We start from the raw sequence: 27,909 nt of genomic DNA, 5'->3' as shown, positions 1-27,909 counted from the left end.
CTTTACAAAAGAACATATAATTGTGTTGTTCTTAGTTGCCAAAATGTCTTTGGCTTCAGAAAGATTCATCACTAATTAAGAGACATAATTGTCATATTTGCAGCCAATCTTGGAGCATCAGAAAGGTCTTGCGTTTGCATTAGAACTCTGTCTTACATCATCGTGGCCAAGAACAACAAAAAACAAAAACTTGTGTGTCAATTCGTGCTCGTATTGAAGCATCTCTCTCTCTCTCTCTCATCTGCGTGCGTTGTCTCTCTCCCCCCTCTCTCTCCTCCAGTTGCAATCTGTCTGATTTTTGTCGTCAAAGCATTGATTTTTCTCGAGACACTTACTGGGTCTCAAACTTAGTTGTGCAATGTGTTCATGTGCATTGTAGAATGCTTGCTCAGTTGGACCTCCGGTTTTTTATAACAATTTCCACGTTGCCTCTTGCCCAAAAACTTATGGAATCTGTAGGCAGTTCGCCTATCAATACCCTCGACTACCTCTGATCTCGCACTGCTCCCCCCCACCTCAATACACCTGCAACTGTAGCAGCTGGCCAGAGGCACAATAGGGCAAGGTTGACAAGATTGCAATGGTGTTAACCTTCCCGTTCTCCTCTTAAGGGTAGGCCTTGTGATTTTATCACTTGTTTTCATTTGAAAAGTTTTGAAATGGTGTAAAAGGTTTTCAATACTTCGCTCGATCTCAATTCGATGCAAAAGCAGCTAATGAAGCACTCTAGTTTTTTTAAGCCGTTCCAAGCTTCCGTGAAATAATATTATCTTATTATATCATCAAAACATACATTTCTAGGCCCATTTCCCTCTTGGCAATGCATTGAGCAGAGCAGGCGAATTCAAGATGGGGAAGTTGACGTGGGTGATGGTGTTGGTGCTGATCTTTGTGGTGGCTTTTGCAACAGAAACTCCACAATTTACAACTGTCCACACAGAGTCTTCGTTCGAGATCCGCCTTTACCGCCCAATGGCTTGGATGACGGCGCCCATCCTCCATCAGTCCTCCTTTCAACACGCCACGCTCATGGGCTCCCACAAGTACGTGTGCATCTCTATATAGCACTCCCGCGAGACACCTATAGAATGTCTCCAACGTAAGAGAGAGAGAGAGAGAGAGAGAGAGAGAGAGGCCAAAGCTAGATTATCCCGACATTTAAAGTAGAAACTCACCCATTTTGAGAGAGTTGCAAGTATACCTGGAGTTGTAGGACGATACTATGGGTAGACAGCCCATTTCCGTTGTTCCCTTGCTTCGTATACTTTGGCTTTGCGATCCATGAAGGTATTAGCTCCCTATCTTAGGTCCTTGCAAGGAACTTACTTGTACGTTGTTTCATTGCTTGAATCTTCTGTCGTAAAATAGTGACATTTGGTCTGCATGCCTCAAGTTTTCTTTGATGGTGATTGCGGGGCCCCACCATCATCAACTCCTCCATCCTTTGGAATCTACAAGTGGCAACAGTCTCTGCCCACAAAGACCTAGGTAGCTTATGATGCTCGAGCATACTATGGGCCATGTGAATTGTAGTCCTATTCTTTCCCCATGGAGAGGGGTTTGGGACCCCATCCGGTGTTAGTCTTCTTTCTCTCTCTATCACTGACAGAACTTCACTCACGATATTATTCTCTCTTCACTCTCTAATCTATTGCACACTTCTCTCGTGAAGTAAAAGGAACCCTTTCGTGAAGTAAAAGGAACCTTGAGTACGCACTGAGCACTCATCTTGAGTTATCACCACAAAATCACTTCCGCTGCACATTACATTGGTATCAAATCTCTTTGGCGGTGTTCGGTATCATCACTCAAGATAAGAATCTAAAGAATCTTTCTCAGTTTTTTTTATCAAAGAAGTTTTGTCTCCTTGCCACGGACTTATTAGCCACTCCCATCCTTAGTCCATCACGCATTGGGCACGTTTCCGTCTTTATCGCTCTTTCTTAAGGGCCATTGAGCCATAAAGAATCACACATTTTTTTTACTTGTTTGAGATTGCACGTAACCCAAGACCACTTGGGCACGCCGATCTCTCTAATCTGTGTTGTTGGAGAGTGATAGGAAACCTAAGAAGGAAGGGCTTGTCCAACTTCCGCTCATTCCTCTTTTCCACTTGCACATTGCGCCGTGCGGTAGCCAATCAATGTGATGTGGGAAAAAGCAACCTTGGTGTAAGCGCAAGGCCGCAAAGGGATGCTGTCACACAAGCAAAAGCGTGCTTTTAAATAATGTAGAGTTAATTTAACTATTCCACGTAAGATTTTGCACAAAATAAAATGAGAAAAAATAATTCAGAAAGAGAAAAAAGCACTAGGGATGAGAAGATGGGTTGTATGAAACTGACCCGTAGACTCACTAAAGGGTGGTAGACTTTGGCTTTCACCCGATCTTTACACTATTTAACTTTACTTGCACTTCACAGAGGAACTTCTCGAATAAGCTTGAGATTGGAATTCTACACTTCAAACAAACCACAACTTGGCAGCTAGAGTGCTCCCAAGTAGACAGTGACACTAGGTACCCAAAGGTTGGCGCCCCTTTCGATACTTCTTTATTCCTCTTAAACTTTGGAGAAAACCTGTAAACTCCTACGTGCTGTCCCACTTTTATTGGGCTGAAAATGGCCTACTCTAGCCCAAGTTCGGTAGCATAACAACTGTAGAAGGCTTCACAGATAAAATCCCCATGCAATAGGTTACTTTCACGGCGCATTAGAGCATTTTCCTAAACCTGGCGAGAAATTACAGTACACATAATTCTCTGTTTGCGGCCTCTAAAATGCACCATATGTAACCGGCTTGGACACTCCAAGCGAGAAATCAATAGCAACACACGGACTGAAACTTCATAATCACCGAACTTTGAGAGAGAGAGAGAGAGAGAGAGAGAGAGAGAGAGAGAGAGAGAGAGAGAGAGAGAGAGAGAGAGAGAGAGAGAGAGAGAGTCGACACGGCCTGCTAGAGTTCCGTGCCCAGAGGTATTGGCCCCAAAGTGTGGCTTGCCTTTCGGTATTTATTTTTCATTGATCACTGCAAATTACAATACGGGTGCTCGCTCTCAGACTCTACGTCCAGATGCTCTAAGAAGTGAGACCCCTTGGGACCGATGTATTGATACAAGGGATGCTAAAAGCAGAGCCCAAAGAGTAGTAACTCAAAAGCTTCTAGTTCAAAAGCAAAAGGCCCAAAAATAGCTAGCGCTGTTTGAAGAAATCCGTACAGCCACGTCAGCAGTATTAACACAAGCTAATTTCTTTGAGTCTCTTTTGTCCCCTTGGCAATGTCCCATAAGTTGGGAACAACTTATTGTTAATAGGTTATGCCACATCATCAGTTTGTGACATACCCCTCTCTTGAAAGAATGGTAATCGCACTCGATTACGCCTGCAAAACACACAGAGGCCATAAATCAATTCAATAGACACCGACTCTAAGTAGCGACATACTAGATACGACACATCTAGCACTTGTACAAAGACGACAGTCACATCACTGCACATGACAAATCAAATCAATCACTGAAAATTTCATTCCAAATCTCAGACCATGACTGCCAGCAACGAATTTAGTAATCGCATCTAGATCCATTCCGGACCTCACTGATATCGGAGTAACTAATCCTTATTGTGATCATGTATATAGAGATTAATGAGACTGAAATGCTGCAATCATTTCGTCTTTTAGTTCCCGCACTCAAACAAGTCAGATGAGAGTACAAATGTCACGTGACACATCCAACCCTATGTGTCAGTGGACAAGCTAGACACCAACAACTAAGGTTAGCAGTTGCCACATCCTTGTGACATAGTTAACAGCTACCACGTCCTCGTGACAGCCAATGATGGTGTAATGGAAACATCTCGTTCGGGTGCCGCTAGAGTTGCCGCCTGTGGCCTTAGCCTCTCGGGCGTAATTCCAAGTCGAGCTGCCAATTCAAGTGAAAAGAAGTTGGCCTTGGCTCCTTTATCAAAGAAAATGAGGGCGATCTTTCACTTTGCCCCATGTGCGACAAAGTTTTGTGCTTTGGTTGATCTGATTCGGGTCGGTCCCCATGCAATGTGGTACCGGTTTTGCTTTTATCTTTCCTTTTCTTCCGTACTCGATTGCTGCACTGTAACTCTCAAGTTTATCTTCTGGTGGTCCTTTGCTTCATCTTCTTTTCAAGAGTTCTTGTCCATCTCTTTCTGCGAGTACAGGTTCCACTTTTCTACACTCGTCTGTCCTTTCTTGGCTTTCCTCCCGACCTTAGAGGAGAAGTAATGGCCACACGTCCTCTTGAGTAAATCTTATCAATCGGGTAATTCTTCAGGTGTTTCGCAAGTCTTGGGTCTATGAAGTACTTGATCAATCTTTCACAGATGTATCAACTTGTAATTGACGTTTGTACTCCGCTCTGGCAAAAATTTCCACCAAGAATCCGTCCACATCTTCATTCTTTTCTTCAGTTCCCACGCCCGCTTTTAACTTTTCTTTTGCCTGCCCACCTAAAGGTGTTATCTTTGTTAGGTTCCTTCCCCAAGAGAACACAAAATCCAATAGAACTGGGGAGCTAAAAAGCCCACTTATTGTTTGAATTAATAACACCTTATGTTGTTGTTTTGATCTTTAGCGCTTCTAGTATTTTTACTATAGCTTGACAAATGCTAGCCTTTATCATGGCTGAGTATGTCCATCACCTCCGGAGGGTGATAGAAACTAAGCTCGTTGGTTTTGTAGAGTACGTTCAAAGCATGAATGACCTCTATATAAACCTGCCCTACTCTTGGGCACTGTCACCAGCGTGTGACTACTATCTATCCTTTTTGTTGATTTCTTTCTTATTATTTCTTCATTTTCACTTTTTGGAAACACCCCTCTGGAAATCTAACTGCCCTGCATTGCATAGCTAGTGTTGAATTGTTCAGAGGGAGTCTAGGCCCGAGGGCAAGAGAGCACTAAGGTTGGACAAGGACTATGGTTAGCCAAAGTGGGGTCATTGACTAGCCAAAGTGGAATCCTTTGCTACAGAGGCTACATTTCAGTTCTTGGTGTGGCTGCAGTGTACAAAGGGGGTCAGATGACCTAGAAAGATACAATGGCAGCATCTCCTAATTTAGGCAATTGCTATTTTGGGATCTGAAAATGTGTTCGCATCATTATCTCCGGAATGACAAGGGGAACATTTTATTACTCTGCCGTGAAGTCAACTGGCCAACCGGTCGGGAGATTTTTAGGTGGCAACCCCGAAACGGGAAATGGCCTGTAAATGTGCCAAGTGCCACATTTCTGTGCACTTTCCTCATGCAGGAAGAAGTGGCGCTGAATTTAGAGGGGGAAAGGCTCATTTTTCAGTTTTGTCACAGGTTGAGGGCTATGGAGTGCTTCCTTTCCCTCTTATGTAGAGTGCGGTGCCAGGAGTGATGCCCTGCACGCTACGCAGTGCTCTCTCTCCCCCCTATGGCAGTATGTTATGCCCCTCTAGTGGGATTTTCAATTGACCAATGTACAGTTGTGTGGGTTCATGCGCGATTGCCGAGGCAAGAGCCTCTTGCACAGGTACTGGATTAGCTAGCGGCTAATCCCTCGCAGGTACAGGTGATTCGGAGAGGTTTCACGTGCGAAATCTCGTCCGATTCAAAGGGCAAGTAGCCTACAAGTGCGGGAGCTCGAGGACTTGCTACGGATGCGACCGGCATGCAAAACGGAGCCCGAAACAGTGAATTACAGCCTGCTGTGTATTTTTGCAAGTTTAGGGTTTTGGCCCTAAACGGACCCTAATACCCCCGAGAGGTTCGGGGACGCGAGGGGACCGCTGTACAGGTGATCTGGCGCATTTTCGGGGCAGAAAACAGAGAATTCAGCGTGCTGCAGATTCTCGCCAGGTTTTGCAAAGTGTCCGTATGCGTCGGGAAAGTCATCCAATGCGTGGGAATACTGACTGTGAAGGGTCCTAGTACAGTTATGCTACCGAAATCAGGCCAGAGCAGTTGAAATTCAGCCAAGATTGTGCGGGGCAGCTTGTAGGGAACCACAGCTCTTATTCCCTCTATTAAAGAATAAAGAAATACCGAAAGGGGCGCCTAATTTAGGGGTCAGTCTGGTGTCGGTTTTCTCATACAGGTGCAGTCTAGCAGCCTGTATCCCTTTCCCCTTTGTTGTGTCTTGAAAGTACAGGTAAAGTGGGCGACAAATTAAATGGGTGAAAGCAAATAAGGTTTAAGTCTAAGGTCTACCGCCCTTCTTGAAAGTACAGGCCGGTTTCAGGCACTGGCGACGTGAGTAGGGATGTCATAGCTTTTGTCCAAGCTATGCATGATAAAGGTGATAATCTTATTCTTCCTGTTTGGACAAGCAGTGAAGTTGAGATCACTTATTGTCAAGTTTGGTTCTTTGCTCTTCGTAGGTTTGTAGTAGTATTGATTTTTCGATTTTGTATTTAGCTTACCTGAGGACCTAAGAATGTGTTCCATTAGAAGTTGTTGTGTGAAGTTTGATTTCTAGGATTAAGTTTTTAAGGGTCTATACCTTGCACTTTCCTTCAAGGGTGAATTTGGGCTTATTCTGGATTCATCTAGGTATATTTTTAAGATGTCTTATCCTTTTTTTGCTTGAAGTTGAGTACTTGTTTTCAGCCAAGTAAGCTGCGTCAACTTATTTTACACATGCCTTTTCTAAAAGCATTTTTAAGTTAATAACGTTTTGTTTTATTTAGTTTTGTTTCGTAGCAAACAAAGTGATTTAGTTTGTTTGTTTGTTTGATTTTGTTTTTCTTTTCTTTTCTTGTGTCCCTTGCGTTTATAATTTTATGAGTGCTTTATTCCCTCTTATAATTCGTGAGTTCAGACTATTCTGAACTTATGAAGGTATATATGTTTCATTTGGGATTCTTTGTGGCTAATGAGTTCGGGGTCGGAGCACGGACACGAAGATTCTTTCAAAAAACCTGTGTGTGTTGCAAAAAGGATCGGATCCTCCGTAGAAGAAGAATCTTTCTGTGCTCTGATATCACTGTAACCGGCTTGGACACTCCAAGCGAGAATCAATGAGAAATCAATAGCAACACACGAACAAAAACTTCATAATCACTGAATTTTGAGAGAGAGAGAGAGAGAGAGAGAGAGAGAGAGAGAGAGAGTGTCTTGACACGGCCCAACGGAGTTCCGTGCTCAGAGGTATTGGCCCCAAAGTCTGGCGCCCCTTTCGGTATTTATTTTTCATTAATCATTGCAAATTACAACTCCCACAGTGTGCTCGCTCTCAGGCTCTACGTCAAGATGCTCTGAGAAGTGAGACCCCTTGGGACCTATTTATTGATACAAGGGATGCTAAAAGCAGAGCTGTCACGTGACACATCCCAACCCTATGTGTCCGTGGACAAGCTACACCATAGCAGGGTTCCTGTCAGCCAAGTCAGTTAGATTAGCAGTGATCTGGCACTTTTGTGAGTCTATTCGTAGACCGTGCATGGCACATGCCCAGTCACTTAGCATAGATGCATATCCTCCGGTTGCACACAGCATGATCATCGGAATTCCCATCAGAATCCATTAGCATCAGTTAGGGGAATTTTCGAGTGCATTTAGCCTATTTTCCTATTTTTGGTTATTTTCACTTATTATTTTTAAGTGACTTTCCAACAAAAGTAGGTAGGGCAATTTTGCTAAGTTTCTATATAAGCAAATCCAAGTTAGCACTAAATGGCAGAAGAGGCAGCAGGAGCACCTTGCTCAACAGGCAACTTCTCAGCAAGACCAACCCCCGCGACTACTCTGGCGTTTTCTCCACAGAAGACCTAGCGTTTTTGTATCAGATCAGCCTTGGCGATTTGTGCACAGCAGATCAGCCCCGGCGTCATCACGACACAGTAGATCAGCCTAGCGTTTTTGCATTTGCAGAACCCCGGCGACAGAAGGACCAATTTCAGCCCCTGGCGTTTTTGGATTTCAGCAGCAAATTAAGACCGGCATTATTCACCTAAAGTGTAGCGGATTCAGCCCGTAAAGACCATCAGTTTTCAGCCCTAAGAAACCTCATTTTCAGCCAAGAAAATGCAGCCAAAACAGTCATTTTCAGCCACCGAAACAGTCCCAAAATTCAGCGATTAGAAGATCTCAGATTTCAGTCGTCGTCGTCGTCGTTGTCGTCATCGGCATAGACCAAGTTGCATAGTCCATTGCATACGCATTGTACACCTTTGTGCAATCAAAGAATCGACCACTCTCGCCGACGAGAGTGGGGCCTTCGGAGGAGGGTTTTACAAACTCTCGGGTGTCGTATCTCTTCTCTCTCCTTCTCTCAGTCTCATTCACTTGCACGCACTAGATCCACTCACTTTGTTCGTGATCACCACACTCTCTATAAGACGGAAAGCTCTCTCTTTCCCTAAGAACTAAAAGGAACCTTGAGCAATAAAGATCACTAATCTTGAGAAAATACAACATTCATTCTGCTGCACCTAACATTGGTATCGGAGCTTTGGAAGTGTTCTGCATTACTCAAGGAAAGAACCACAAGAACCACAAGAAATTTTTTTGCTTGTTGTGATCGCACGAACCCAAGTTTACTTGGGCGTGGCGATTCCTAATCGTGTTTTGTTGAAGAGTGATAGGAATCCCAAGAAAGAAGGGCTTGTCCAGCCTCCCCTTGTCTCTTTGCACTCATTGAGAGCGGACCGTGCACTTAGCGGCCGGCCAATCGACGTGAGGTGGGAAAAAGCAACCTTGGTGTGAGCGCAAGGCTGCCAAGGGGTGCGCCCGCAGAAAAGGGTAGAACTCGGGTGAAGAGAAGATCCTTCTCCAACGCGATTTGCAAGCGAAAGAACACCTCAAGACCCTCAAGAACCCAAGTTCCTCGTGAACGTAAGAACCCAAGACCCGCAAGAACCCAAGTTCCTCGTGGACTTAAGAACCCAAGACCCCAAGAACCCACAAGAACCCACAATTGCAGAATGGTCATCACTCGAAGCGGAATGGATACTTCGCTTGGAGGTGATGGGGATGAGAGAGGCGAAGAAGAATTTTCCCCACCAGGAGGTTTTTCCGACCCTCCCCCTTCCCCATCTACGTCAAGGATTGCACTAACTCCTATGGAGGCTTTGAACCAGATGTTTATGGAAAGGAAGTTAGAACGCGAAGCAAGAAATGCAGAAAGAATGACAGAATTTGATTGTGAATGCAAAGAAAGAAAAGCAGAAATGGAACGCAGACACGCAGAAAGAAAAGCAGAAATGGATCGCAGGCACGCAAAAGACAAAGCAGAAAGAGAAGCAGAAAGAAAAGCAATACAAGAATAAAGCGACCGACAAAACAAAGAGTTTTGGCGACTCTATTCTCAAGTTCAGACACAGATGCAAGAGATTTGGCGAAAGGAGACTCTCTCAGTCTCTTCTTCTCCAAAGCACGACACACAGGATTTGCATGATTGTGCGAAGCATGATGATGATTTGATTGACAATGACTTGCATGATGATTTGAAGCACAATGATAAGCATGATGATTTGGATGCCAATGATTTGCATAATGATTTGGATGACAATGACAAGCATGATGATTTGCATGACCAAGATATGATTTCTCACAAGCATGATGAGTTGCATGAAGAAGATGTGATTGTTCACAAGGATGATGTGTTAGTTGATGCTTTTTCTAGCGAAGCTAACCTCGTTGTAGATTCGATCAATCACGAAAAAGCGATCTTGGCTTTCGAGTCGAGGTCCAAAGAACCCCCACAGGACGATTCGATCATTCAGGACGAACCGATCTTGGCTCTCGAGCCTTGGTCCAAAGAACCATCACAGGAAGTATTATGTGTTCGCATGATTGGTACGCACGCATTGTTCGAGTGTTTCATTCGTGAAGGTTTCCTGTATTTTAGTCAGGATCGTTATGTGATCCCTTTTCCTAGGCATGACATTTTGTATGTTGAGCATGTTTCTCTCATGGATGAGCACGAATGTATGCGGATTGTTCATGAAGTTTGTATGTCAGGAAGTCACATTCCATGTCTCTTCCTTGGCATGACACAGTTTCCAAAAGAGCATATGATTGTATGAGCACCAAGCATGGGCATTTCCATTGTGATTTGCCACAGTTGATTGATTTTGATCAAACAGAAAAGATTCGACCTCATTGTTTGCATGTGTTTGATGAACGGGTTGTCACTTCGTCTCTATGTTCATCTACATTGCATGCACAGTCTTTAGAGAAGACAAGATTTTTTTCCTTCACTTTACATGGAATGGGTATGTTCATGGTTTTGTCTTGGAGATGGTTTCAGGAATTTTCAGCCATGGAGATTCTTGAAGAAGAAGAAAGCAGGACTCTAGACAAAGTTGCAGAAAGGAAGGAATCTTTGCAGACTTTGTGTCGCTTTTGGCGCGGCCCAAAGAAGAAGGCTTTGCAAACCTTCATGAAGTTCAAGTACCGCACGACCCACACATTAGAGTGGGCCGGCGAAGAGTCCCTTCCAGGATTCCGGATGTTGTTGGCGATCTCCCTCGACGCCATACAGTTCGGTACCAGTACCTCACTTTGAAAAGGAGGGGATGTCACGTGACATATCCCAACCCTATGTGTCCGTGGACAAGCTACACCATAGCAGGGTTCCCGTCAGCCAAGTCAGTTAGATTAGCAGTGATCTAGCACTTTTGTGAGTCTATTCGTAGACCGTGCATGCCCAGTCACTTAGCATAGATGCATATTCTCCGGTTGCACACAGCACGATCATCGGAATTCCCATCAGAATCCATTAGCATCAGTTAGGGGAATTTTCGAGTGCATTTAGCCTATTTTCCTATTTTTGGTTATTTTCACTTATTATTTTTAAGAGATTTTCCAACAAAAGTAGGTAGGGCAATTTTGCTAAGTTTCTATATAAGCAAACCCAAGTTAGCACTAAATGGCAGAAGAGGCAGCAGGAGCACCTTGCTCAACAGGCAACTTCTTAGCAAGACCAACCCCCACGACTACTCTGGCGTTTTCTCCACAGAAGACCTAGCGTTTTTGCATCAGATCAGCCTTGGCGATTTGTGCACAGCAGATCAGCCCCGGCGTCATCACGACACAGCAGATCAGCCTAGCGTTTTTGCATTTGTAGAACCCCGGCAACAGAAGGACCAATTTCATCCCCTGGCGTTTTTGGATTTCAGCAGCAAATTAAGACTTGCATTATTCACCTAAAGTGTAGCAGATTCAGCCCGTAAAGACCATCAGTTTTCAGCCCTAAGAAACCTCATTTTTCAGCCAAGAAAACGCAGCCAAAACAGTCATTTTCAGCCACCGAAACAGTCCCAAAATTCAGCGATTAGAAGATCTCAGATTTCAGCCATCGTCGTCGTCGTCGTCATCGTCATCGTTGTCGTCGTCATCATCGGCATAGACCAAGTTGCATAGTCCATTGCATACGCATTGTACACCTTTGTGCAATCAAAGAATCGACCACTCTCACCGACGAGAGTGGGGCCTTCGGAGGAGGGTTTTACAAACTCTCGGGTGTTGTATCTCTTCTCTCTCCTTCTCTCAGTCTCACTCACTTCCACGCACTAGATCCACTCACTTTGTTCGTGATCACCACACTCTCTATAAGACGGAAAGCTCTCTCTTTCCCTAAGAACTAAAAGGAACCTTGAGCAATAAAGATCACTAATCTTGAGAAAATACAACATTCATTCCGCTGCACCTTACAAGAGTCCCAAAAGCAAACTCAAGATTTTCTAGTTTACAAGCAGAAGGCTTAAAAGCAGCTAGTGCTGTTTGCGGTAATCCGTACGGCTATGCCACGTCAGTACTGTTCGTGCAATTTGCAGAAATCTGTACGTTTTGCCACGTCAGCAGCTAGCGCAATCTGCGGCGTCCATACAGCTAGCCACGTCAGCAGTATTAACGTAAGCTAATTTCTTTGAGTCTCTTTTGTCCCCTCGGCAATGTCCCATAAGTTGGGAACAACTTATTGTTAATAGGTTATGCCACATTATCAGTTTGTGACACCAGAACACCTATATGATGATTTCCTAGCTTCCTCGAAGCTCCTGGGACTGCTAGGCAACAAAAACGGCCAAAACCCTAAACCTATAAAAATACACAGCAGGTTGTAATTTTTTGGTTTGAGCTCCGTTTCGTGTGCTGGTCACATCCGTAGCAAGCCCTCCAGTTCCCGCACCTGTAGGGCTACTTGCCCTTTGATTTGGACAAGATTTCTCGTGAGAAATCTCTCTCAATTAACTGGTGCCTGTGGGGGATTTGACGAGAGAGAGAGAGAGAGAGAGAGAGAGAGAGAGAGAGAGTTTGCAGATTTGTGAAGGCTTCCCGAGGCCAGTTTTGTGAGTGCGTGCGTGTGCACAGAGAGAGAGAGAGAGAGAGAGAGAGAGAGAGAGAGAGAGAGAGAGAGAGAGAGAGAGAGAGAGAGAGGAGAGACCACAAATGCAAGATATGGTGAAGAGGAGGCGATTAGCCCCCCATGATTACCATGAGCAGAAGACCCAATACACAATAACCAGATGATGGAAGTGGGTATCCCCCTTGCCCCATAAATAATTGCCCAAGGGGAGGTAGGGCAAAGCTTGGAAAAACCCCCCACGACCCAACAAGAAATAAATGAAGTATCAGGGCGCTCGGACAAAGTGGGTGGCCGACCCCAAACTTGGGCGACCTGACCAGGATCAACCTAGACTATGGGTGGCCAGCCCGGAGACATACTAACCGTACAAGTATGCCCTAGACCCGTGAAGCAACAGAGTGGTGTAAATCTAACACCCCCTCTCAGCACCTGATGCTGAACAAACCGCATGAAGCCGAAGATGTGAGGCAAATTATGAAGATGTCTGTTGCGATGTTCACTAAGGGACAATACTTCGGCCCACGAGTGTAGCAGTAGTTTGGGGTGTCACGACCGCCAAGAAATCTCCATAGTAGAGTGCCGTCACGAGCAATGTAGCAAACTGCCATACTCTGCCGATACAAGGTGAAGATAGTGCGTGAGGGTCGTGAACTGAGCGTGAAAACAACTCGTAAAAGAAGTGGCAATACACTTGCAAGTGTCCTGTCCAATAGGATCTGTGGTGTCTGTAGTCAAACCGTCTGGAGAAAATGGGGAAGCCCAGGAATCGTCATGAGAATGACCGAAATCCTGGCAATGCATGAACCTGCAACCCAGTGTGGCTAGTTGGCTAAGCTGTGTAAAACTCCAGGAAGGCCACATGTAGAAATCTACGCCGTGAACTCCTCCTAATCAAGGAAAGCCAGGCTAAACAGTCTGCACTGTAGAAGCTACCGTAAGTTGCAACAGTCACCGGGAGACCGCACGGACCACCACCGGATGGTGTCCTGTCAATAGGCAGGGTAATTTAAGATGAGGGAAAGCCCAACAGTTTGCGTTGTGAAGGGCCTTTGAGAAGAGGTGTGGTCAAACCAAGCACCGTAACCATCCTCTAGAAGTAGGGAAGCGAGATTGAGCAGTCTGCGTTGTGAAGAACCTCTGAGAAGAGGAAAGGCCAGACCAATTTGTATGCGCCCTCTTGCTTGTATCTCCTGCCTCCAATCCTCCGGTGTCAACCAAACAGAATCCTTGCCAACAACGCCACCAAACCGCATCTCGTGTGGCTCTCAATGTGAATGAGCTGGGAGTGGACGACCGCCCAGGTCGGGGGATAAGCCTGTTGTAAGGTTATCGAGGGTGAGTGTAAGCAACTCTGGAGGTAGCAATCCAAATGATCAGGAGTGTAGAAGAACAACTGCACTACCATCCAAGCCAAGCTCCGAGTGACTCCAGTTTTAGTCGTGGGATGCTTGATCTCCCACATCTTGCGGGTAAATTCTCCAAGAGAGTCCAAAGTACTGAAGTCCCACTTCAGTCTGTAGATCCAAGCAATGAACTTGTCTAAGAAGAGATCCAAGATCATCTCCCTAAGTTCATGTAGATGCTCCTGTGTAAGCAAGTGATCTGACGTGTCGAGATCAAGTGGTAAGTGTCTGTCCACCCAAGATGGTGGTGTCTTCTCTGGGAATGTCGGAATCCCATATGCCATGAGCATGGCCATATCTTGTGTGAACTTCTCTGATGAGTGCATAGGTGTGTCCATAGCAAACCACAAGTCAACACCCCCTTTTGAGTGCGCAACCGCCGAATGATGGCTGGAAGGAATGAATCTCCCAAGGATCGTATGCCCGTAGATGATCAAGCCGATGTCGAAGATACCGTGTACTGTAGCAGTCACTGAGAGACCGCATGGAACACCAATTGATGGTGTCCTAGCAGGAGGTAACTTCATCCTCTGTGAAAAACACAAGCCATGTGGCTGTTGTCTGTCACCAGGAGGTGTATTTTTCCTGTTGCCTTCTGTAAATAAGTATTAGATATATTTATTTTATTTTTACTTGTTTGTCCCAAAACCCTTGAAAAGGTGCAAGTGGACATTGCATGGCCAGTGTAAAACGGCTGCAGCCAAATGGGTTTCTCACATCGGGGATCTAGGTCGGTCAGACAGGGACTGCCCGGGCCAGTTTAGCACTGAATTCTGATGAGTATGGAAGCTCGTGTGCGCCAAACTGGAATTTGGGCCACTCGTCAAGTCACTGCAACTTTATAAGTTGAAAGGGGCCAGTAAATTAACCCACATTGTAGATGTTGGTCAAATGGTAGTCTTCAATGATGGTCAGGAGACCGATAGGGACGCCATGGAAGCATCTCCTAAAATTTAGGGAACTGCTATTTTTGACTAGAAAATGTGTTCGCGTCATTAGCTCTGGAATGACAAGGGGAACATTTTATTGCTCTGCTGCCAAGTCAACTGACGCACCAGTTGAGATATTTTTAGCAGGGAAAGCCCAAACTCGGAAACTGGGCGACGTGTCAGCCTGTGAGCGATTCTGCCACTCTGGGAGGCAAAAACGAGCTGCATATCAACAAAGGGGGTGCCATTTTCAGCCGGAGGTGGATTGTAGCAGGTTCAGAAGCTATGGAATGCTTACCTTGCCCTCTATGCACAGTATGGTGACGGGAGTGATGCCCCGCACGCTACATACTGCTCTCTTTCTCCCCTACGTACAGTATGTTATGCCCCACTAGTGGGCTTCTCATTTGACCTATGTACAGTTCTGGGTGTTTATGCGCGTTTGCCAAGGCAAGAGCCTTCTGAACAGGAACCGGATTAGCTAATTGCTAATCCCCCACAGGTACGCACAGTTCCGTCACGAAAGATTGCGAGTTTGGAGAGTTTTCTCGCGTGAAAACTCGTCCAATTCACAGGGGAACTGTCCCATTGTGTGCGGGAGCCCTTGGGACACGCGTAGGCGTGTTCGCTCCGCTAAAAACGATCCGAAACAGGGAATTACAGCCTGCTGTGTTTTTCTGCAGGTTTAGGGTTTTGCACCTAAACTGCAAGGGAACATCGGGGGAACCTCGTGAGAGCCTTGGGATGCGTGTGAAGGCTTTTGGGCTCCCGGCAGTGAAAAACAGAGAATTACAGCCCGCTGAATTTCTGTGACAGCTCACCAGAAAGCTTCCAGATATCGAGGGAATCCGTCCTAGACAGGTGTTTTTGACCTACAGGGGTTTTTGCGCCGTTATGTTGTCGAAATCCGGTCGAAAACCTGTGTTTGCAGCCCTCGCCAGGTTTGGACAGCTTTGTGAAAGCTTGTGCTAAGTGGTCGGATCGTCTACCTTAATTTGAATAAAGAAATACCGAAAGGGGCGCCAGTCTTTGGGGCCTACAAGGTGTCGGTCTCGTGTGCGCAGTGACATTCTAGTCGCTGGACGCAATTGTGTTCTCTTCCCTTCTCAGTGCTCTGTGTAAAGTTAATAGGTAATTGAAATAGTACCGCCCTCTATGTTGCAACTACGAGGTGATGACAACGTTGCTGTCCAACGATTTTCAGCGAGTAGGGTCCGGAGCGGTGCAGAGGGTTTGGGGAGGGCGGTGAATCCCTGGAACAACCCCAAGTGGGCTGAAAACAGAGAAAAGACAGCAGGTATGTATGGCTGAAATCTGAATAGAACTTCGCCGGCAAGGCACTGGATGGGTGGGAGGCAAGATCTAGGGTGTCCTTCGTGCCACAAGCAGCCCCATGCCCAGAAAATGCAGCTTCTTCCAAAAACGCAGGTGGCTGCCTTGAAAAACGCAGATGGAGGAAGTGTTGTTCCGGCGAGGAAAAGGGCTCTAGAGGCCAGCATTGGCAGCGAGCAGCAAGAACGTAAACCATGCTGATGATATCTTGCAAAAATGCAAGTAGCAGGGCATTCCTTCGCGAGAAACACTGTCCATATGATGGCGCCACCCCCTCTTGCAAAGATCGTTGACTGTTTTGCAGAAACGCTGGCTGTTGTGATCGCTTGGGAAGAGGAACCCTCATGCTGAAATGCGCCTTGGAACACGGCAAAGGCTGAAGCTGTTGATACCATGTGAGAGTGCGTGTGTGGAGAGAGAGAGAGAGAGAGAGAGAGAGAGAGAGAGAGAGAGAGAGAGAGAGAGAGAGAGAGAGAGAGAGAGAGAGAGACAATAGACCACAAACGCAAGATATGGTGAAGAGGGGGCGATCAGTCCCCCCATGACTACCGTGAGCAGAAGACCCAATATACAGTAACCAAATGATGGAAGTGAGTGTAACAGACTTGGACACTCCAAGTCAAAAATCAATCGCGACAGCACCAAATAACCACTTCAAAACAATTCACAGATCACAATAGATTTGCACTGGCCCGGCGGGGTTCCGTGCCTAGAGATATTGGCCCCAAAGACTGGCGCCCCTTTCGGTATTTCTTTTTATATTAATCAGTTCAGAGTACAAGAGAGTGGCTAGGGTTTCACTCTCAGACTCTGCGTCCAGATGCTCTGAGAAGTGAGGCCCTCACCACTAATTTAAACTTCAAGCATAGTTACCCGGAACGCGGAACAGGAACGGCGACGGGATCCCCGCGGAACGGGGGAACGGCTAGGGGTTCGGAACGGGAACGGCGCGGAACGGGAGGTATAAAAAACACCCAAATAGTGCATTTTTTAGCTCCTTGTGTTTAAATATCAGGAGTATTAGAGTGCTTTGACTCTAATACTCACAAAAAACTCGTTTTGAAGACCATTCAATCTTGCTATGACTAGATGATGTGAGAGAGAGAGAGAGAGAGAGAGAGAGAGAGGGAGAGACTCGAGAGAGTGAGAGGGAGAGGGAGAGATTTGAGAGAGTGGGAGGGAGAGGAAGAGAGCTTGAAGGCTTAAAGCCTTGAGCCTTGAGAGAGTGAGTCTTGAGAGGGAGAGATCTTGAGAGTGTGAGAGGGAGAGAGCTTGAGCCTTGAGGATTAGCTTGTGGAGAGAAAGGGGGAGGGGGGTGCATTTTATGAGTCCTTGAGGCCTTGCACACTTCAAAAAGAAGCCCAAACATTTACTTCAATTTTTTCAATTTTTGCCAAATTTGTTTGTAGCCGTTGGCCGTTCCAGGGGCATTCCGGAACGTTCTGGGGGCGTTCGGAACGTTCCGGAACGGCCGTTCCGGTTTGCACTGGCCACCCGGAACGTCAAACGTTTCGGGACGTTTCGGAATGTTCGGGAAGGAAACTGCCCCCCCGGAACGCCGGAACGGGGGCTAGGGGGCTTTCCCCGGTAACTAAAGGTTACAAGGGATGCCCAAAAGCAGAGCCCCAAAAGTTTTAAAAAATAAAAAGCATCAGTTCTCTCTCTCTCTCTCTCTCTCTCTCTCTCTCTCTCTCTCTCTCTCTTAGAGACTCTTTTTTTATAAAAAAAAAGCAAGTTCTCTCTCTTTCTCATGGCGTAGAGAAAAAGCAAGATTCGCGTCGCTCGTCATTATTATTATTATTTTTTCTCAGCCTCCGCGATTTTCGGAAATTAGGTTTGCAGGAATTTTAGGGTTTTTGGCAGAAATTAGGGTTTTTGCTGTCCGCCACGTCATCACTTTGTGACATACCCCCCTCTTGAAAGCATTGTAATCGACCGCGATTACGCCTGCAAAACCGACAAAAGCCATAAACCATCGTAGCAGACACTGACTGTTAGTACCTACGTACTAGGAACACACATCTAGCACATGTACAAAATCGACACGACATCACAGGACATCACCAGACATCACAGGACATCACATGACATTCAACATTCATTCGGATCTTAGACCATGATTTATCGGCAATGTAGCTAACAATCACATCTAGGTCCAATCGGGACCTCATCGATGTCTGATTGACTAACCCCTATTGCAACCATGTCTATTCGAGATCAATTAGACCAAAATGTTGCAGTCATTTCGGCTATCAGTTCCTGCACTCAAAAGAAGTCAAGAACAAATCAGTATCATTATCAGGAATTCCATTTCATAAAGTCATCCAGCAGAATACTGTCAGCTCTCAGTATCCCTGAAGCTCAAAGAGACATCAGTGACTTTAGTATCAAAATCGAGGCATCTGTTGACAAAGGAGTGGAGTAACTCCCCTCTTGTGCATCCCACTGCACCAAATCTTCGGCCAAGCTGAGTTTTTGGGTTCCGTTTGGAGTAGACTATGCTAAACCAAAACATCGAGGTAAAGTTTCACAATCCGAGGCGTATTTGCTAGGTCCTCCTCCTCCATCCACTTCGCATCAAATGCAGGAAAGTTCTTGAACTAAACCAAGAACCGCCTTCGGACTTTGCCTTTCTTCGTATCTTTATGTGCCAAAATCTATTCAGGAAGAAGGATCTCCTCGTTTTCTTCCACTTTGGGTTGCTCATCAGGCTCTCCATCATCAGGCACATCACCCTTAACAGGGTTCAAGAGACTCACATGCAATGCATTATGAATCCTCCAAGTATCTGGCAGTTTCAATCGGAAGGAGACATCATTTATCTTGTCAGTGATCTGGAAAGGTCCGTAGTATCGCATACTAAGCTTTGAAAAAAGCCTCTCCTTTCCCTTTTTCTTTCGTAGGCGTGCCTTCTCAAAAGTAAGAGCACCCAATCATCCTCCTTCAATTTCAAGTCGCGACGATGGCGATCCGCTGCCTTTTTCTGTCGTTCTTGAGACTCCTGCAAAGTCTCGCGAACCTTGGCAAAAGCCGTATCCAAATCCCGCGAATATTCATCCGCTTCAAATATCTAATCTTTCGTGCTCAAGAAGGATGGAACCTTCGTAGCACTTTCAACAATCTCACATGGCGTCTTCCCAGTCGAAGAGTGTATCCTGTTATTGTAGGCAAATTCCACCAAAGGTAAGTTCTTTTCCCATTGAGTCTTTTGATCCGAGATACAAGACTTCAATAAATCTAAAATTATTGAATGGGCAATCTCAAATTGCCCGTGAGTCTGCAAGTGGAACGATGACGAGAACTGCAACTGCGTGCCAATGTTCTCTCAAATTTTTTTCCAAAACAAACTCATAAATCTGGGGTCTCTGTCGGAGACAATCGTCTCAGACGTGCCATGTAATCGGAAAATCATCGTGATCATTCTGTGTTCTTGGGAGATCAAAAATGAAATCCATTGCAATACTTTCCCAGGGGTGGGTGGGTATGGGTAAAGGCTGTAACAATCCCTGTGCCTTATGCCTGTCAAACTTGACCTTTTGGCATACCAAGCAACTGCGCACAAACTCTTCCACATCCTTTTTGAGTCTCGGCCTAAAGAAGTATCTCTCTACCCCCTTCATGGTGGTAGCAATGCCGCGGTGACCCGTAAAAGGTGGACAGTGGCATTCAGTCATAACCTTATCCCTCAACGGCTGTGTAACGCACAACTTAGTCTTTTTCATCAAGTAGCCTTCCCGAAGGGAGTATCCAGCTACTGTCTCCCCATCCCGTATCCGTGTGAAAATATCTGCAAAATCTTTATCTGTGGCATACTGATCGACTATATCCTCGAAGCTCCTATGATGTATCGCGGAAACAGCCAGAACCAACGGTTTCCGAGACAAAGCATCTGCCACCACATTCTTCTGTCCCTGCACATGGACAATCTGGAAGTGGAACTGTGACAAGATGTTCGCCCACCGCATCTGCTTTTCTGGAAGCTGCTTCTGTGACAAGAAGTAGCGCAAACTCTGATGGTCTGTAAAGACAGTAAAATCCGCTCTGAGTAGGTAATGCCGCCACTGAGTAAGAGCATGGATAACCGCCAAAAGCTCTTTCTCATAGATCTGTGCTGTCATCTCCGGCCTAGAGAACAAACGGCTCTCGTAAGCTATGACATGGCCTTCTTGCATCAAGACCGCACCTAGACTACGACCACAAGCATCACAATATCCTTCAAATGACTTCTGCAAGTCCGACAAAGTCAAAATAGGTCCCGTAGTCAATTTCTCTTTCAATGTCCGAAAGGCAGTCACCTCTGTGGGTCCCCACGAAAAAGGTACTCCTTTTTGTGTCAAGGTATGCAAAGGGGAAGCAACCTCTGCAAACTTTCGTATGAACCGCCTGTAGTACGAACACAGTCCCAAGAAGCTTCTAACTTCATGGACATTCCTCAAATCGGGCCAATCACAGATAGTCTCTATCTTGGCCGGGTCCATTTGCACTCCTTGCTGTGTTGACACAATGTGTCCCAAAAAGTGTATCTCTGATAGGAAAAATTCACTTTTCTTTGCATTAATCACTAACGTGTGATCTCGTAATTCCTGAAAGACTTGAAGCAGATGATCTTTGTGTTCTGCCTCATTCTTGGAGAAAACAATGATGTCGTCAAAGAAAGTGCCAACAAATAGCCTGTACTCTCGAAAAATCCTGTCCATCATCCGGTTAAATATCGCAGGAGCATTGGTTAAGCCAAAAGGCATCACCAAAAACTCAAATAACCCAAAAGTCGTCCGAAAAGCTGTCTTGTAGACATCTCCTGGCGCTATCCTGATTTGATGATATCCACTCTTCAAGTCAATCCTGCTAAAGCACGAGGATCCCTGTAACCTGTCAAGTATATCATCGATCCTAGGAATCGGAAATCTGTTCTTGATGGTGATTTTTTTGAGAGCGCTATAATCGATGCACATTCTCCAAGATCCGTCTTTCTTCAAAACCAACAAGACTGGAGAGCAATACGGTGAAGTACTAGGCTGGACAAGACCCTTTTCCAAGAGGTCTTTCACTGGGTTCATAATCTTTTCATTCTGTACTCGGCTCACACGATAAGGTGGCCGATTTGGTGGCGTGCTTTCAGGTATCAGATCAATGGTTTGATCTTCAGGCCCTCTGAAAAGCAATCGGCATGAGTGTGGAGAAAAATCTTGGCGTTCTTTTGATCAGGTCAAAACATATTCAACCTTTATCCAACGTTGAATTCTCTCCCAAAAGAATGAGTAAGAAATTGAAGTTCATCAAGTACAATCTCTAAGCCCTTCATTTATCAAAGTCGCTTTCTCGGCCCGGTAGTCAACCACGGCGTAGTTCTTGTGGTACCAAGGGATCCTGAGTAGAACGTCACTCGCGTGCCTTGAACACCCCAGTCATTGCAAACAAAGTTTGCCAATGTTCGGTGTAATGGCAACATCCCATCCGGGTGCTAGTCGAACTACCTCTGTCGTGGCGTCAGTCTGTCGGGCGTAATTCCAAATCGAGCCGCCAATTCCAAGTAAAAAGAAGTTGGCCTTGGCTCCTTCAAAAGAGCTTCCTGATCCTTCACTTTGCCCCAAAAGCGGCAAAGTTTGTACTTTCATTCATTAGATTCGGTGCAGGTCCCACGCCATGTGGTACCAGTTCTGCTTTTCTATCTGCCTTTTCTGCCACATTCCTCAGCTGCTCTCGAACTCTCAGACCTGTCGTCGTCTTTATCATTCTGTTCTTTCTGTGCCTTATTAGGGCACTTCGCGGAGATATGTCCCTGTTCCCCGCATCCAAAGCACTTTCCCTCTCTGATGAAGCGAGCTCTCTTCTCAGGAGTAAGCTTGGGTCGTGCATCATTTTTCTCTGGGTTGCTCTTTTTCTTACTACTTTCATTCCCAGAAGTCTGTTCAGCTTGTTGTGTCATGGCCTCATCTGTGGGGTAGGTCAGACTGCCAGAGTGAATGGCAAAGCCCCGCTTCGCATGACTCATCGGCTCCTGAATAGAAGTTGACTTCTGTTCCAAGCAGTGATCTCGGATCTCTGTAGGTAGACCCAAGGTAAACCGCTCAATCAGTTCTCTGAACGAGATCTTCTTGAATGAAGAGGCGGGTAGAAAAGAGCTCCAGAATCTTTCACAATAAGCATTGATTGTATCTTTCTTGGTCATCCGAAGATGGTTCCAAGCAGCTTGTACATCTCGTTCATATTCTTGCGTCAACCAAGAAGAAATAAAAAGCTTCTTAAATTTCAGCCATTTAACTGGCGCACTCTTGTTAAAAGAAGCGTGGACCACCTAGTACGAGCATTCCCCTTAAGGTAAGAGGTAGCTCTCCGAATCTTGGAGTGCTCTAAATAGCGTCCTCCCGCGAAAGCGATGTCAAAATGCTGTATAAAAGACAAAGCCTTCGAAGCATCTGAGTATCCTGAAAAGTATCAAACTTGATCGAGTGGCCACCTTCCTTAAACTCTCGGACTTTCTTGCTTTTATCTTCGAGAAAGTCATACCGGTTGGCTTTGTAAAAATTCTTCATGTTCGCATAAAACTTTCCGTCATCGGAATCTGAGCTGTCTGTAGACGAGTCCTCAGTAGAACTGTCAGTCTTTGGGCGAGATGTAGCCTTTTTTGCCTTTTTCTTGCCCTTTCCGAAGCTTTGTTTCTTGCTTCGCTTTTCACCTTTTCTGTCTTCTTCGCTTGAATCCGAGGAGCTAGAAGAACTATCAGAAGAAGAAGAAGAAGAAGAACTGGGTACTCCTTCAAATCGAACACGCTTCTTTTGTTTCTTTGCCTTGTCAAAAGTTGACTGACGACCCAAATAACCTGGAAAGTCAGTGCTTTTCTTCTGATTTTTGCTGTGCTTTTTGGCTTTCTTTTGCGTGTCAAAAAGCTGAGCAATCCGTGCATCAACCACGTTCTCCAGTTCCTTCTCCGTATATTTTCTTGGAGGCAGAAGGTTTCTTGAGAGCGGGTTTCGGGAGTGGTGTTGTGGTTCTCTGCCACTCCATCTATACCTCTTCCAAAGAGGTCTGGTTCATATATTTTGCCATCTTCGGGTCCTTGCAAAATTGAGCATCATTTTTGTTGCATCACCGATCAACTAGCGCCGCTCCATCTCTCGCCGCTCCGCCTAAGTAGGCCAAGGTGGGCCATACTCTTTGCCGGAATCTTCGTTGTGATCCCTGCCCGCATCTCCAGATCCAGAGGGAGTCGACTGATCATTGCCTTAAGCCATAGGTGCCGCAGGAAAAAAATTCGGGGATCGGATTTCCCGTAGAAGAGAAATCGGCCGTGCTCTGATACCACTGTAACAGACTTGGACACTCCAAGTCAAAAATCAATCGCGACAACACCAAATAACCACTTCAAAACAGTTCACAGATCACAATAGATTTGCACTGGCCCGGCGGAATTCCGTGCCTAGAGATATTGGCCCCAAAGACTGGCGCCCCTTTCGGTATTTCTTTTTATATTAATCAGTTCAAAGTACAAGAGAGTGGCTAGGGTTTCACTCTCAGACTCTGCGTCCAGATGCTCTGAGAAGTGAGGCCCTCACCACTAATTTAAAGGTTACAAGGGATGCCCAAAAGCAGAGCCCCAAAAGCTTTTAAAAATAAAAAAGCATTAGTTCTCTCTCTCTCTCTCTCTTAGAGAGTCTCTTTTTAAGCAAGTTCTCTCTCTTTCTCATGGCATCGAGAAAAAGCAAGATACGCGTCACTCGTCATTAAATTTTTTTATTTAAAAAAAATATATTTTTTAAAGCCTCCGCGATTTCTGGAAATTAGGGTTTTTGGCAGAAATTAGGGTTTTTGCTGCCCGCCACGTCATCACTTTGTGACAGTGAGTACCCCCCTGCCCCCATAAATAGGTGCCCAAGGGGAGGTAGGGCAAAGCCTGGAAAAACCCCCCACAACCCAACAAGAAATAATGAAGTATGAGGGCGCCCGACAAAGTGAGTGGCCGGCCCCAAACTAGGAAAACCCCCCACAACCCAACAAGAAATAATGAAGTATGAGGGCGCCCGACAAAGTGAGTGGCCGGCCCCAAACTGGGGCGGCCGGGACCAGGAGCAACCTAGACTCTATGGGTGGCCAGCCCGGAGAAGCCCGGAGACATACTAGCCGTACAAGTATGCTCTAGACGTGTGAAGCAGCAGAGTGGTGTAAATCTAACAAGTTTTAGCTTCTATACCATCCTCATGTTTGATTGTATCGTATCATTGATATATCCTATGTTGTAAGAGTGTTTTCCTCATGATGTTGTCGTGCATCTTTCAGGGTTCTTGCCACATTTCTTGAATATTGACCCATGGTCAAACTTTATGTAATGCCTGGGGGTTTTGCAGAGAGAGAGAGAGAGAGAGGCCTTCGGGCTTTGATGTCATCTGTATCAAGCCCCTGAAAATAGAGTTTTTGTTAGAAAGGCTGTTTAATACTGCTTTTCCTTGTCCTCATTGTCAGGCTCTTTCAATACATCCAAGGAGCCAACATGAACTTTTCCAGAATTCCCTTGTCCTTTCCGGTGCTTACAGGTATTGTGCCACACTCTGGCCCCTTTGAATCCTCCAGCTTCACAGTCCGCTTCTACCTGCCCACAGCCTTTCAAGACACTCCTCCGACACCCCTCGCAGATTTGCATCTGAAAGCAGAGCACTGGGACAGTGTATGTGTGGCTGTGCGGAAATTTTCAGGTTTTGTGGTAGATGAAAACATCGGCAAGGAAGCTAGCATGCTGGAGAGCAGCCTGAGGCGGTCACCCTGGGCAAATGCAACTTTCGGCATGTCAACAACTATAGAGGATGCCTACACCATTGCACAATACAACCTACCCTTCAAGCATCGGGCACGGGTGAATGAAGTTTGGGTCACTCTCAGTGGACCATACATCTCTGACAAGTGTGAGATCTCTACATCAACATACACAAATGAGTTTGCTTCTACTATTTAATCATTAAAGAGTACCATCAAACTTTGTGTATATAACACAGATGTATTATCTCATCCGCTTGTTACAAAATTGCAGACCCTTGTATACAGCTTTACTGTAAATATACCTTATTTTCGTTGAGCTTCATTTATGTGCAAGGTTCTGGAACGTTTTTTGATATCTGCATGTGAAGCTTGCTTTCTTTGTCTTGCAAGTCTGCATATGTACAAGCCTAATGTCCGAACCTAGACATAGTATTATCTAGACCTTTCAGATCCTAATTTGAAGTGGCCTTAATAGGTCCAGCAAAATCTAGCTTGGCAAAAACCAGCAAAATATTCTCGTGATGATTTATTAAGGTGTCTAAACTATGCGTGCAATCATTGTTTTGCATTTGGTTACATTTTCATTAAACTTGGATACTGCTCGTGAGCACGATCCAATTACGGGAAAAATGTTTCCTTTTTTTTTTTTTTCTGAAGTGACGCTAGAGATTTACTTCACATGTACTTCTTTTTCTTTTTCTGTATGGATGTATTGTTCATTCTCTATGCACATGCCATGGAGTCATTTGTGTCTCCTGTGTACACATCCATACATCCTTGTTACCTGCAACTTAATCTGTATAACTATGCATATCCAAAAAATATAAGAAGACATAAGATTCTCTATATATGCCACTGTATTGCTTCTACTGTTGTTCATACATTAGAGCTGTGCAAGTGCTCTTCATACTGTCTTGGCTGTCGTGCAAATCATCATCCTGCTTGTGCATTTTAGTTGATTCCTTTAATGTTTTTTCAATGGAGGGTGGATGGATCTCGTACACAACAAAAAGTGAACGTGAAGCTCAACACAAAGAATAGTCCACAACGTACGCTGATGATGAATAGTACCTCTAATTACTCATTGTGGTTTGGCCATGGTTGAAGCATGTAAGTGCGTGCAAGTTCTGCGATCCCACAGTAGTGTGTCCTAGGATATCTTATTCATGGCATGATATATTGTGTGTATACATCAGAACATTTTGAGGCTTTACGGAATCAGAATTTTGATTTACATTAATGTAACATTTGTTAAGTTTCGTGAATTTGGAAGATCGTATCTGAATATGAATATGTATGGTCAAATTTCCTATCAGGAGGCAATGTCTTTCACTACACTCACGTACCTACACTACTAGCTCATCAAATATAAGATGGAACAATTTTCATACTGTGCTAAGAAATCACAATTCCTTAGCAAGGGAAAAATGGGCCTTAAGAGGTTTGAACAACAATGCATGTACATTCTACAACTTCATGATGGATTGAAAAGGTCTTTTAAATTGGTTATTAGAGTAAGGAACGCCAATGTCCAATAATTCCAATGTCCCCGAGCATAATCTTGTTGTGGATTAATGATGCCCTTGCTCGTATTTTCCGCTTTTTGAGATTAGATGATACTTCCAATATCCCCTAGTTATGAGTTTTCCTTTGTGGCATATGTTGCTACTATGTTTATTGAGGAGCAATTCCTTTCGGCTGTTGTGCACAGCTCTCTCAATTGGGCTCCTATTAGGCATACTCTTAGTGACTATAGAACGACAACCTTGAGATCCTAACTTACACTAATAAATTCAACACGTGCTATGCTGTCAATTTCTTTGTAGGTAGTTGCTCCTCCACACATGAAATGGTGTAGCACATGGTTCACCATTCCCTGCCTAGTTTCAGTGCCTCTAAGTAGGCTCCTTTAACCTATAAAAAGTCATAACATGAAACACCCAAGATACAAAAATACGAAGTTACCCCACACTAAATCTCCTAAATGAAGGGGTTTGGATCTCCTATAGATCCAACAAAAGGGTGTCCAAAAATTTTGTTGAGTAGTTTTTGATACGACATGGGGGTACAACTGGACTTCTTCTTCCTTCCTATGTCCTTGGTGTGCCAACTTGGTCCACTTTATCACCTTGGAGGTTGAAGTTGTCCATAAGCCCAAAGGTTTGACTCGGGAGTTTTTCTCGCTCAGGTTGAACTTGTTCACATTTTTACTTGCTCAAACCTTCAACTGGGCCCTTCTTGACCCTGAACTTGGCTCTAATACCAGTTGATATGGCTTGGGGGCACACCTTTATGAAAGATTATCCATCCCAATAGTATTCCTACACGTGCACTTAATTGCTAGGTTTCCACAATTTGGTCTAGCCATCCAACCCCAGAACATTAAGATGTTAAGGTACCTGTGTCACAACTAAGCATCACTCATAGTTCACAAGTAAGCCTAACCCCAATAGTTTTGACCACTTTACTCTATGGTAGAGTTTAAACTTGTACTGAGACAACATTACTTTGGCAAAACATGTAAGAATGTTTTTGGTGGTTCCTCGCACTTTTTTCCTTTTGAATAGATTTGTCTTCTTTGCTTTAGTGATGTCCTTTGCTTCATAATCTTTTCCTTGTGTGTAGCTAGACTGTGGCAAGCAAGGCTTAGTTGTCTAAATGCTTGATCATTTTCAATTTGTGTATGTTGCCATATATGTGGCAATGATGTGTGTGAACACGCTTAGGACCATCGGGGCACTTTTCCCTCACTAGGAGGTTTTCTCCCTCATGCATTGTATATGCATGCGCCCATCAGTCTAGGGCTATGTTATCTTTTTATTTGCACACTTAGCAATTTACTCTATGTTGTGTGCCTTGAGCTTCTTCATCTTCTCCAAAGCTGTGTGCGTCCCAGCAACCCCAATTGGTATTATAGCAGGTCATGTTCTCTTGGTACTATCGCCAACAACCCTTCGCTCATGTTTTCAAAATTCGACGAGCTTTGGCAAGTGTCAACATGTTGACTAATACTTCGGGTTTGCTTGTAGAGTTTCGTGATCTCAAATTTTTCATTGGGGCTCATTTTGGACTCTCTTTCCACTGCAGGTGGTATTCTCCAACGAATTTCGTATTTTGTGTAGAATTTTTGTCATAGCGTTTTCTTGCAGAGCACAGGTTACTTACAGTCTGCTTTGGGTTGTGCTA

At 45.0% G+C, this 27,909-nt stretch overlaps 1 protein-coding gene across 1 annotated transcript; it reads left to right on the top strand.

The window, feature by feature from the left end:
- The first annotated feature begins 782 nt into the window (after window positions 1-782).
- LOC147438538 (uncharacterized) lies at window positions 783-25,045 on the top strand. Its single transcript, XM_086484634.1, has 2 exons — window positions 783-1,043; window positions 24,433-25,045. The coding sequence occupies exons 1-2, from the start codon at window positions 850-852 to the stop codon at window positions 24,917-24,919; spliced, it is 681 nt and encodes a 226-aa protein (XP_086340760.1). The 5' UTR covers window positions 783-849; the 3' UTR covers window positions 24,920-25,045.
- Window positions 25,046-27,909: the final 2,864 nt, after the last annotated feature.

The sequence above is a fragment of the Adiantum capillus-veneris genome, chromosome 16, assembly GCF_014529385.1.
Source record: "Adiantum capillus-veneris isolate H3 chromosome 16, ASM1452938v2, whole genome shotgun sequence".
Classification (NCBI taxonomy): domain Eukaryota; kingdom Viridiplantae; phylum Streptophyta; class Polypodiopsida; order Polypodiales; family Pteridaceae; genus Adiantum; species Adiantum capillus-veneris.
This window is presented reverse-complemented; position numbering and strand designations above follow the sequence as displayed.

Bases quoted from the DNA above. Each gene is read 5' to 3' on its own strand.
- LOC147438538 (XM_086484634.1), top strand. From the start codon at position 850: ATGGGGAAGTTGACGTGGGTGATGGTGTTGGTGCTGATCTTTGTGGTG. The intron at 1,044-24,432 runs GTACGTGTGCAT...CCTCATTGTCAG, and splicing joins ACGCTCATGGGCTCCCACAA to GCTCTTTCAATACATCCAAG.